Raw genomic sequence first — 12337 nt, forward strand, 5'->3', positions numbered from 1 at the left:
CCTGGACTTTGTCACTGGGCTCCCTCCGTCTGATGGCAACACTGTCTTTCTGACGGTAGTGGATTGGTTTTCCAAGGCTGCCCATTTCATTCCTTTCCCCAAACTACCCTCTGCCAAAGAGACAACCCAGCTCATGGTGCAGCATGTCTTCCAGATCTATGGACTCCCGGTTGACATGGTCTCCGTCCGGGGTCCTCAGTTCTCGTCTCGGTTCTGGAAGGCGTTCTGCACCCTTATTGGGTCGTCGGCCAGCCTGTCCTCCGGATTCCATCCCCAATCCAACGGCCAGTCGGAGCGAGCGAACCAAGCTCTGGAAACAAATGTAATATGCCTCGTCTCAACCAACCCCACTACCTGGAGCCGACAACTGGTCTGGATGGAGTACGACTGGACACTCTTCCCTGTTCGACCACTGGACTCTCCCCTTTCGAGTGCTCCATGTGTATCAGCCTCCACTCTTCCCAGAACAAGAGCAGTAAGTCAGCATACCCTGGGCCGAGATGTTCGTCCACCGCTGTCGGCGTACCTGGAGAAGAGCCATGCAAAATAGTCTTGCGTGACAACAAATCTGCACAGTTAGCTGATCTGCGTTCCATACACCCACTGTTGAGCCTCCCACTTCTGTTGACACGCCCACTTCAGACACGCTTTATGTAGGCAGTTATCCATGGCTCAAACGTTGCCTATTATTTTGACAAAATTGTCGAGTGACCGCTCTAACAATGGAAATGCATGCCTCAAACATTTACACCATCATTGTAAAGCCCTAGTTATTGTTGTTTTGACAAAGTCATTTCTGAAAATCATTTATTTCATATGATTAGTGATTAATTTGCTTTCATCCCTCCTTTTAAGGTCCACCCTGTTACATGAACTGAACTCTTGTTTAAATATGTTGAAATTGTTCTTTAAATGTTGTTTTCAGTGACTGAGCGTGTACAACATAATATGACGTCAACCCTGTTACCCATAAATAGTCTACAAATGTTTTAACACATCAATTTCCCCTCCACGCTGCACACAACATGCTTACATTCCCCCAAACATGTTTTTTGTGTAAAGTTGAACATGTGATCTTTATGACAGAACATTAAAATGAGGTGAAATTAGTTTTGTTGGACCAAGTTACACTTCTCAAAATATGCTCTGTTCATGGAACGACCTGTGTGTGTGTTTTGTACTACGAATTTTGGAAGTGAGTGGGCCAGGATGTGGTGTGCTTGTGTAGGCCTATGTGTGTGATATTACGAAAAATATATTTCCCAACTGTTAGAGCATGTTTACCCTTGATCAATCATTTACTGTGGCCTCTTATGACATGAGTGCACTTACCCCAGGATGACAACTATCAGTCATCTAAACAAAGCTTAACATGAGCTCATTTTCATCAAGGAGCTCTTTTATTTCTAATATGAATAGACTGATATGTGTATTATTGGGCTCCTACATTCTGCTGCTGGTTTTAAACAAATCTCTCACTGTAGATGCAACGGAGTACTCATGGAATATGGCTGAAACCAGGTAGATTTCTGTAGTTTTTACTACAAATACTACTACTTTTATTTACTACTACTGGGTGATTCCAGCAGGAGCAGAAACTATTACTGGTATTTCAGATTGTTCTGGCAATTCTCACACTGAAACTTCATTGGGAGGTAGAATGACTAAAATACTTTTTACATTTGTATCACAAAACATTTTTGAGAAAATCATGCTGATCATTTAGAGACAGAATACAGAATACATAGAGCATAGTTTACACACATTATGTACAACTAGGTAGAATGAGCATAGAGCTATAAGAGAATGGGTACTGTATACAGCTGATGTGTATTATCAGTATGAATATATTTAAATGCAGTATAGTGCAGGTATTTGTGTACATTTCAGAGATGGCTTGATGCGGTGTGCATGCATTTTACAGACACGCTTATCCAGAGCAACCAGGGGAAAGAGCCTTGCTCATGGGCACATCATTAGACTAGTCGGCGATTTGAACCAGTGACCTTTCGGGTTATGCCTCCTGTCAGACCATATAATATGTGACCCGTACATGATACAGACAACATCTGGGTGTCATTATACTCCTTATAATGTACTCTGTCATATGGAGTATGTTTAGATTCTGAAATGTATTTATTTATTTTATTTTATTTCACCTTTATTTAACCAGGTAGGCAAGTTGAGAACAAGTTCTCATTTACAATTGCAACCTGGATACACGTTCACATGAATTTATTCAGCATTAAAACGATTTAAAATTAATATTTCAAAACGATCCTTTTTGATGAAGCTCTTTTTTAGACATATTGTTTGAAACAATACACTCTTCAAACCCATCACATTTCCAGAGTGGCTCTGGTACTTTTAATGAAATGACCCATTTTATACATATAACCAATCACAGCCCTCCTTTAGGATTGCATATTCAGCAAATCACCAGCAGTGGGCGTTCCCTTAGAAACCATTTACCATTTACAGTATTGCTGGTGGTCATAAAATTGGTCAGAATTTCAGAATTAGCAGAGCCCACTTTGGAAATGTGATCTACTTGTACTTAAAATGAACAAAATCCAAAATAATAGTTTTGAGATATTCATATGAATATTTTTTTATGTAGGATACATTTGTGAGAAAATGTGTATTTCAGAATCTAGACATAGTCCATATGTTAGAGCACACTATCAGGGGTATAATGACACCCAGATGTTGTCAGTATCATGTACGGCTCACAGATCACGAATAGGCATGTATAGGTCTAAAAAACAATAAATGACCAAAATATTTTCTGCTCCCGCTGTTGTGGAATCGCTCTACTTCAATCTAAAATGTCTGTGAAGCTTGAAACTGTAATGGTATTTGTATTTGACTGAAGAACAGGGCAATCTGCTATTAGGAGGGTCAGGAGTGTAAACAAACCAGCTCCTATCAACTGTAAGATGAAAATGTGGTCGTCATGGACCCCTTGTGACTCCTGCACAGACAAGAAGGTAAAGGGTTCCTTCTCATTATACGGTTCATGTTCAAGGCTTGGGACTAAATAATAAACTATAGTTTCTATGATACACAATGATCTGTTGTTCCACTAAAACAATTCTCATATTTGTGTTCATTATTTATATTGCCCAGTTTCGTTTCCGTTACGTGGAGAAAGCGTCCCAGTTTGGTGGGAGACAATGTTTGGACAGTCAGTGGGAAGAGCTGGCATGCCCCACAGCACAGGCAGTGTGTTGGGAACCAGACATCTGTGGAGAAAGATTCACCTGCAATGCCACAGGTAAGTACACAATATACATCACCTCCAACCTCAAGCCAAGCGTACAATGTGTTGAGTCTTCTTTTGTCTCCAAATGTTTCATGTGGTTTTCATGTGGGTTTGTGTGTGTGTGTGCATACGTGCTTGTAATGAGCGTGTGTGTGTGCGTGTGTGCGTGCGTGCGTGCATCCATCTGTACTTAGGTCGTTGTGTGAGCCAGGCGCTTCGCTGTAACGGTGAGGTCGACTGTGACGACGAGTCTGATGAGACGGACTGTGAGCAGGTGGACGACAGACAGGACAAGTGTTCCACACTACTACCCATCCCTGGAGCTGGCCGCGGCACTCAGGGGTAAGCAGGGGTCAGAGGACAGGGGTCATCAACAGTCATAATAAGTGGGAACAACAGGATGCATCTGACACAGAAAATATATGTTGCTGTTTGTGCTGCACACACACATATACACACACCTCATTTGAAACAACAACAAAGTATTGCTCTTTATGTTCCTAGCTTTAACATACTGACAGGAGAATTTGTGGACCACGTTCTTGACCCACAATACTATGGAGGACAGTGTGAATATGTCTACAATGGAGAATGGAGAAAACTCATCTATGATCCCTTCTGTGAGAATTTACATTATAACGAGGATGAGAAAAACTATCGTAAACCCTACAACTTCCATACATACCGCTTCATGGTACGGTACTGTACTGTATGCATCGTCATGTCACAAAATGGACACTTTTTACAATGCTCAACTTATCAATGACATTTGAAAAAAGTTATATGTGTTTTGTTATTTTTGGGTTATTCTAGGCCCAGGCTACTTCTGAAGGCTCCTCAGAGTATTATGAAGATATGGCCACATTACTGAAAGCCAGAAAGACGGAAGATTCTTTTAATCTGGGTGTTACTGTTGGGATTCAGTACGTGGAGTTTGGAGTATCAGGGAATGTGGAGTCTGAGTTACTAACAAATCTAACAAAATACACCAATCAGGTAAGAGAATATGTCTTAAATAATACCCCCGAAACAGCCTCTTTATACCCAGGGAACACAACTGTAGTTAGTCCCTGGCTGCGTTTTATTCCAGGAGGCTATTGCCTACAACCTTGTTTTCTCAGATCCACGAAGGGTAGTGAACGAGAACAGATGGACGTAACATCCATCCTGAAATGAAACCCCTGAGTCCTATATTTCTCATTTGAGCATGTATGAAGCTGAAAAGCGCTATACAAATATAGTTCTGGTTATGTGTTCTCCTTTGTCCCTCAGGAACTTGGCTTCATCAGGTTGCAGTCTAAGGTTCAGACGGCCCAGTTTAAGATGAGGAGCGAGGGGCTGATGCTTCATGAAGACATGTACCTGTCCCTCATGGAGCTTCCTGAGGAGAAGTATGACTTTGGCCTGTACTCCCGCTTCCTCAACACTTACGGAACGCACTACGTCACCCAGGGCATCATGGGAGGGACCCTGGAGTATGTGGCGGTCGTCAACACAACCGCCATGAAAACGTCTAGTATGGTGTCTTTTTTTATTTCTGTGATGCTGTCGTTGAATGAGTGAGCGAGGTTTCAGGCTGGGTCAGTGGTGGAAAAAGTGTGAAGGATTTTTAGACCTTTCTATATTTTGGAAGGAACCATATAATATTATCATGTGAGTTATTATAGTCAATGGTATATTTGAAGAGTCCATTTCTGTGTGAATATAATGCTTATTCTAAAACTTGTTTTTGCTCTTGACTTTTAACAGAGATTGATGCGGAACAACTTAAAGGGTGTTTGGGTGGATCCATTGGCATAAGCAGTCCTATAGGCAAGACGAAGCAGGTAGAAGTTGGAGGCAAACTTGAAGTCAAAGGTTGCAAAGGCACTGGCTCTTATGAAAAAGGTGTGTGATCATCCCAACCGACCTTATCTAGCAAAGGACACCTTGGTTAACATTTCCTACTTTTTCTACCAACACCAGATACCAAAGGACAGCTTGGTTAACATTTCCTACTTTTTCTACCAACACCAGCTACCAAAGGACACCTTGGTTAACATTTCCTACTTTTTCTACCAACACCAGATACCAAAGGACACCTTGGTTAACATTTCCTACTTTTTCTACCAACACCAGATACCAAAGGACAGCTTGGTTAACATTTCCTACTTTTTCTACCAACACCAGATACCAAAGGACAGCTTGGTTAACATTTCCTACTTTTTCTACCAACACCAGATACCAAAGGACACCTTGGTTAGCATTTCCTACTTTTTCTACCAACACCAGATACCAAAGGACAGCTTGGTTAACATTTCCTACTTTTTCTAACAACACCAGATTTCTACCTCATTTCAACTGTATATTGTTGTTCAACTTTCTGACTTTCTGGTAGTAACATTCAGTTAGAGCAATTGTGGGTAACAGGGATAGGGTATATTCCATTTCAAAAGAGTTCATTCAGTAAGTATACTGGAATTGCAGTTTACTTCCAGAGTTTACTGAATTGAGATGGACCCAGGTGGATAATTGATGATTTCCCTCTGTAACCCAGAGATGTATGGCAGCTCCAGTTTGATCAAGGACATTGTGACGCTGGTGAAGGGGGGCAGTACAGGAAGTAGTGGGGGTCTGCTGGCCATCAAGGACCCTGACACATACAGGAAGTGGGGCCTTTCTCTCAAGTACAACCCAAATCTCATCGAGTTTGAGGTATAATAGCATTTACTTACAGATATACCTAAACACACTGTATATAGCCAATGATGTATATAAACCCTGGATTGCTGATGCTATGTATTGGCCATTGAGAGGCTTTGAAGCCACCAGTCGGCCATATTGGCACTCCCCAGTAGAAGCAGTCCTCCATAGGACTGAATGGAATTCTACAGTATTTCAATTAAATGTTTCAAGGACAATTTTTTGTTGTTGTTGTAGTGGGTACAGTAACATTAGAACTTTCAGAAAATGTTACTTTAAGAAATGTTTGTGTATATACTGTATGTTTAGCTCACATAACATTATTTAAAAGTCTGTAATAAAATAAACATGACAAAAACAAATGTAGACATTCATAAATGCATTTCTATAGCTTCCAGAATATTTTTTACAATGGTGGGGGAGTGCCAGTCAACCAGTGTATATATACAGTGCCTTGCGAAAGTATTCGGCCCCCTTGAACTTTGCGACCTTTTGCCACATTTCAGGCTTCAAACATAAAGATATAAAACTGTATTTTTTTTGTGAAGAAGCAACAACAAGTGGGACACAATCATGAAGTGGAACGACATTTATTGGATATTTCAAACTTTTTTAACAAATCAAAAACTGAAAAATTGGGCGTGCAAAATTATTCAGCCCCCTTAAGTTAATACTTTGTAGCGCCACCTTTTGCTGCGATTACAGCTGTAAGTCGCTTGGGGTATGTCTCTATCAGTTTTGCACATCGAGAGACTGAACTTTTTTCCCATTCCTCCTTGCAAAACAGCTCGAGCTCAGTGAGGTTGGATGGAGAGCATTTGTGAACAGCAGTTTTCAGTTCTTTCCACAGATTCTCGATTGGATTCAGGTCTGGACTTTGACTTGGCCATTCTAACACCTGGATATGTTTATTTTTGAACCATTCCGTTGTAGATTTTGCTTTATGTTTTGGATCATTGTCTTGTTGGAAGACAAATCTCCGTCCCAGTCTCAGGTCTTTTGCAGACTCCATCAGGTTTTCTTCCAGAATGGTCCTGTATTTGGCTCCATCCATCTTCCCATCAATTTTAACCATCTTCCCTGTCCCTGCTGAAGAAAAGCAGGCCCAAACCATGATGCTGCCACCACCATGTTTGACAGTGGGGATGGTGTGTTCAGCTGTGTTGCTTTTACGCCAAACATAACGTTTTGCATTGTTGCCAAAAAGTTCAATTTTGGTTTCATCTGACCAGAGCACCTTCTTCCACATGTTTGGTGTGTCTCCCAGGTGGCTTGTGGCAAACTTTAAACAACACTTTTTATGGATGTCTTTAAGAAATGGCTTTCTTCTTGCCACTCTTCCATAAAGGCCAGATTTGTGCAATATACGACTGATTGTTGTCCTATGCACAGAGTCTCCCACCTCAGCTGTAGATCTCTGCAGTTCATCCAGAGTGATCATGGGCCTCTTGGCTGCATCTCTGATCAGTCTTCTCCTTGTATGAGCTGAAGGTTTAGAGGGACGGCCAGGTCTTGGTAGATTTGCAGTGGTCTGATACTCCTTCCATTTCAATATTATCGCTTGCACAGTGCTCCTTGAGATGTTTAAAGCTTGGAAAATCTTTTTGTATCCAAATCTGGCTTTAAACTTCTTCACAACAGTATCTCGGACCTGCCTGGTGTGTTCCTTGTTCTTCATGATGCTCTCTGCGCTTTTAACGGACCTCTGAGACTATCACAGTGCAGGTGCATTTATTCGGAGACTTGATTACACACAGGTGGATTGTATTTATCATCATTAGTCATTTAGGTCAACATTGGATCATTCAGAGATCCTCACTGAACTTCTGGAGAGAGTTTGCTGCACTGAAAGTAAAGGGGCTGAATAATTTTGCACGCCCAATTTTTCAGTTTCTGATTTGTTAAAAAAGTTTTAAATATCCAATAAATGTCGTTCCACTTCATGATTGTGTCCCCCTTGTTGTTGATTCTTCACAAAAAAATACAGTTTTATATCTTTATGTTTGAAGCCTGAAATGTGGCAAAAGGTCGCAAATTTCAAGGGGGCCGAATACTTTCGCAAGGCACTGTACATTGTGTATTCAGCACACAGATGGTGCTGGACATTACATCTGTGCATGCTACTTGAAACATGGTACTTTTACGTGTTTACTTTATATACAGTGCATTCAAACATAGTACATTCAATATGCACAAACACATCAAGTAACTCATCAAGCATGGTCTCCTCTTCCCTCCTCTCCCCCCTCTCCCCAGACCCTGCCCATATTTGAGCTGGTGCGTCTGAGCACAGCGGGGGACCACGTGGGGGCACGGCCGGCCCACCTGAGGAGGGCGTGGGAGGAGTACCTGCTCCAGTTCAACTCCTGTCGCTGTGCTCCCTGCAGGCATGACGGCATCCCTGTCCTCTCCCAGACCTCCTGCCACTGCATCTGCAAGCAGGGCTTCAGAGGGGAAGCCTGCGAGGAAACCCTCAGGAAAGGTGGGCGTAACAGTGCTTTTATATGCAGTTACTTATATCTGCCCTCAGATGACAGCAAGTGCCACACCTTACTACAGTAACTATGCTATTCAGTTAGTATGTGTAGAGACTTAGATGAGTGGGTAACACAGAGCCTGGCATTCTGTCGTCTGATAGGTTCCACGACGGACGGGGCCTGGAGTTGCTGGGGGGCGTGGTCTTCCTGTCAGTCAGGAAGTAAGACGCGCCGACGGTCATGTGACAACCCCCAGCCAGATGGGGGCGCCGCCTGCCTTGGCTCCTCCTCCCAGAACCAACGCTGTTGATGTCACCAGCCAGACGGGTCACAGCGCGGCAGGGGACACAGATTTCAAAACTACATCAGGAAGTAGGAGTGAATACCAATGATGTTCATTATGTTACCAACTCTGTATTTTTATCTGGCCAGAAAGATGAGGGTCAAAAAGTTTGTTCAGAAATAAAACAGTTCAAGATATTCTCGATTATCAAATCATTTTGTTTTATTTGTCACATGCGCAGAATATGTTTTATCTCCTCAGTTATCTCACTGTCACTATAAAAGACTCAACAATGAAAACATACTGTAACACAGGCACAACACTTCCAATTATTTTACTAGGCAAGTCAGTTAAGAACAAATTCTTATATACAGTGGTGGCTTTGGAACAGTGGGTTAACTGCATTGTTCAGGGGCAGAACAACATATTTATACCTTGTCAGCTCAGAGATTCGATGCAGCAACCTTTCAGTTACTGGCCCAACGCTCTAACCAGTAGGCACCCTGCTGGTTACTGGCCCAACGCTCTAACCACTAGGCACCCTGCTGGTTACTGGCCCAACGCTCTAACCAGTAGGCATCCTGCTGGTTACTGGCCCAACGCTCTAACCAGTAGGCATCCTGCTGGTTACTGGCCCAACGCTCTAACCAGTAGGCATCCTGCTGGTTACTGGCCAAACGCTCTAACCACTAGGCACCCTGCTGGTTACTGGCCCAACGCTCTAACCACTAGGCACCCTGCTGGTTACTGGCCCAACACTCTAACCACTAGGCACCCTGCTGGTTACTGGCCCAACGCTCTAACCAGTAGGCATCCTGCTGGTTACTGGCCCAACGCTCTAACCACTAGGCACCCTGCTGGTTACTGGCCCACCGCTCTAACCACTAGGCACCCTGCTGGTTACTGGCCCAACACTCTAACCACTAGGCACCCTGCTGGTTACTGGCCCAACGCTCTAACCACTAGGCACCCTGCTGGTTACTGGCCCAACGCTCTAACCACTAGGCACCCTGCTGGTTACTGGCCCAACGCTCTAACCACTAGGCACCCTGCTGGTTACTGGCCCAACGCTCTAACCACTAGGCACCCTGCTGGTTACTGGCCCAACGCTCTAACCACTAGGCACCCTGCTGGTTACTGGCCCAATGCTCTAACCACTAGGCACCCTGCTGGTTACTGGCCCAACGCTCTAACCACTAGGCACCCTGCTGGTTACTGGCCCAACTCTCTAACCACTAGGCACCCCGCTGGTTACTGGCCCAACGCTCTAACCTCTAGGCTTCCTGCTGGTTACTGGCCCAACGCTCTAACCACTAGGCACCCTGCTGGTTACTGGCCCAATGCTCTAACCACTAGGCTGCCTGCTGGTTACTGGCCCAATGCTCTAACCACTAGGTACCCTGCTGGTTACTGGCCCAACGCTCTAACCACTAGGCACCCTGCTGGTTACTGGCCCAACTCTCTAACCACTAGGCACCCTGCTGGTTACTGGCCCAATGCTCTAACCACTAGGCTACCTGCTGGTTACTGGCCCAATGCTCTAACCACTAGGCACCCTGCTGGTTACTGGCCCAACGCTCTAACCACTAGGCACCCTGCTGGTTACTGGCCCAATGCTCCAACCACTAGGCACCCTGCTGGTTACTGGCCCAACACTTTAACCACTAGGCTACCTGTTGGTTACTGGCTCAATGCTCTAACCACTAGGCTACTTGCTGGTTACTGGCCCAACACTTTAACCACTAGGCACCCTGCTGGTTACTGGCCCAGCACTTTAACCCCTAGGCTACCTGCTGGTTACTGGCCCAACACTTTAACCACTAGGCTACCTGCTGGTTACTGGCTCAACACTTTAACCACTAGGCTACCTGCTGGTTACTGGCCTAATGCTCTAACCACTAGACTACCTGCTGGTTACTGGCCCAACACTTTAACCACTAGGCACCCTGCTGGTTACTGGCCCAACTCTCTAACCACTAGGCACCCCGCTGGTTACTGGCCCAACGCTCTAACCTCTAGGCTTCCTGCTGGTTACTGGCCCAATGCTCTAACCACTAGGCACCCTGCTGGTTACTGGCCTAATGCTCTAACCACTAGGCTACCTGCTGGTTACTGGCCCAACGCTTTAACCACTAGGCACCCTGCTGGTTACTGGCCCAATTCTCTAACCACTAGGCTACCTGCTGGTTACTGGCCCAATGCTCTAGGCACCCTGCTGGTTACTGGCCCAACGCTCTAACCACTAGGCACCCTGCTGGTTACTGGCCCAACTCTCTAACCACTAGGCACCCCGCTGGTTACTGGCCCAACGCTCTAACCTCTAGGCTTCCTGCTGGTTACTGGCCCAACGCTCTAACCACTAGGCACCCTGCTGGTTACTGGCCCAATGCTCTAACCACTAGGCTACCTGCTGGTTACTGGCCTAATGCTCTAACCACTAGGCTACCTGCTGGTTACTGGCCCAACGCTTTAACCACTAGGCACCCTGCTGGTTACTGGCCCAATTCTCTAACCACTAGGCTACCTGCTGGTTACTGGCCCAATGCTCTAGGCACCCTGCTGGTTACTGGCCCAACGCTCTAACCACTAGGCACCCTGCTGGTTACTGGCCCAACTCTCTAACCACTAGGCACCCCGCTGGTTACTGGCCCAACGCTCTAACCTCTAGGCTTCCTGCTGGTTACTGGCCCAACGCTCTAACCACTAGGCACCCTGCTGGTTACTGGCCCAATGCTCTAACCACTAGGCTACCTGCTGGTTACTGGCCCAATGCTCTAACCACTAGGCACCCTGCTGGTTACTGGCCCAACACTTTAACCACTAGGCACCCTGCTGGTTACTGGCCCAACACTTTAACCACTAGGCTACCTGCTGGTTACTGGCCCAATGCTCTAACCACTAGGCTACTTGCTGGTTACTGGCCCAACATTTTAACCACTAGGCACCCTGCTAGTTACTGGCCCAGCACTTTAACCCCTAGGCTACCTGCTGGTTACTGGCCCAACACTTTAACCACTAGGCTACCTGCTGGTTACTGGCCCAACACTTTAACCACTAGGCACCCTGCTGGTTACTGGCCCAACACTTTAACCACTAGGCTACCTGCTGGTTACTGGCCCAATGCTCTAACCACTAGGCTACTTGCTGGTTACTGGCCCAACATTTTAACCACTAGGCACCCTGCTGGTTACTGGCCCAGCACTTTAACCCCTAGGCTACCTGCTGGTTACTGGCCCAACACTTTAACCACTAGGCTACCTGCTGGTTACTGGCCCAACACTTTAACCACTAGGCACCCTGCTGGTTACTGGCCCAACACTTTAACCACTAGGCTACCTGCTGGTTACTGGCCCAACACTCTAACCACTAGGCTACCTCCTGGTTACTGGCCCAACGACCTAACCACTAGGCTACCTCTGGTTACTGGCCCAACACTTTAACCACTAGGCTACATGCTGGTTACTGGCCCAACACTTTAACCACTAGGCTACCTGCTGGTTACTGGCCCAACGCTCTAACCACTAGGCTACCTGCTGGTTACTGGCCCAACACTTTAACCACTAGGCTACCTGCTGGTTACTGGCCCAACACTTTAACCACTAGGCTACCTGCCTCCCCTATTAGCTTTAT

The 12337-nt window shown here is 45.4% G+C and overlaps 1 protein-coding gene across 1 annotated transcript; it reads left to right on the forward strand.

Annotated features, from left to right (window-relative positions):
- Positions 1 to 1271: 1271 nt before the first annotated feature.
- On the forward strand, positions 1272 to 8904 carry LOC139386490 (complement component 8, alpha polypeptide). Its single transcript, XM_071132059.1, has 11 exons — positions 1272 to 1521; positions 2876 to 2990; positions 3130 to 3277; positions 3460 to 3607; positions 3770 to 3959; positions 4079 to 4261; positions 4538 to 4781; positions 5015 to 5152; positions 5802 to 5959; positions 8204 to 8429; positions 8586 to 8904. Exons 1-11 carry the CDS (start codon positions 1373 to 1375, stop codon positions 8732 to 8734), a joined length of 1848 nt encoding a protein of 615 aa, XP_070988160.1. The 5' UTR covers positions 1272 to 1372; the 3' UTR covers positions 8735 to 8904.
- The last annotated feature ends 3433 nt before the right edge of the window (positions 8905 to 12337 follow it).

Source organism: Oncorhynchus clarkii, chromosome 28 (assembly GCF_045791955.1).
Source record: "Oncorhynchus clarkii lewisi isolate Uvic-CL-2024 chromosome 28, UVic_Ocla_1.0, whole genome shotgun sequence".
Classification (NCBI taxonomy): Eukaryota; Metazoa; Chordata; class Actinopteri; order Salmoniformes; family Salmonidae; genus Oncorhynchus; species Oncorhynchus clarkii.

Excerpts from the sequence above, each read along its gene's own strand:
- LOC139386490 (XM_071132059.1), top strand. The coding sequence starts at position 1,373 with ATGAGCTCATTTTCATCAAGGAGCTCTTTTATTTCTAATATGAATAGA. Across the intron at positions 3,960-4,078 it reads TCCATACATACCGCTTCATG|GCCCAGGCTACTTCTGAAGG; the intron begins GTACGGTACTGT and ends GGGTTATTCTAG. Across the intron at positions 4,262-4,537 it reads TAACAAAATACACCAATCAG|GAACTTGGCTTCATCAGGTT; the intron begins GTAAGAGAATAT and ends TTTGTCCCTCAG.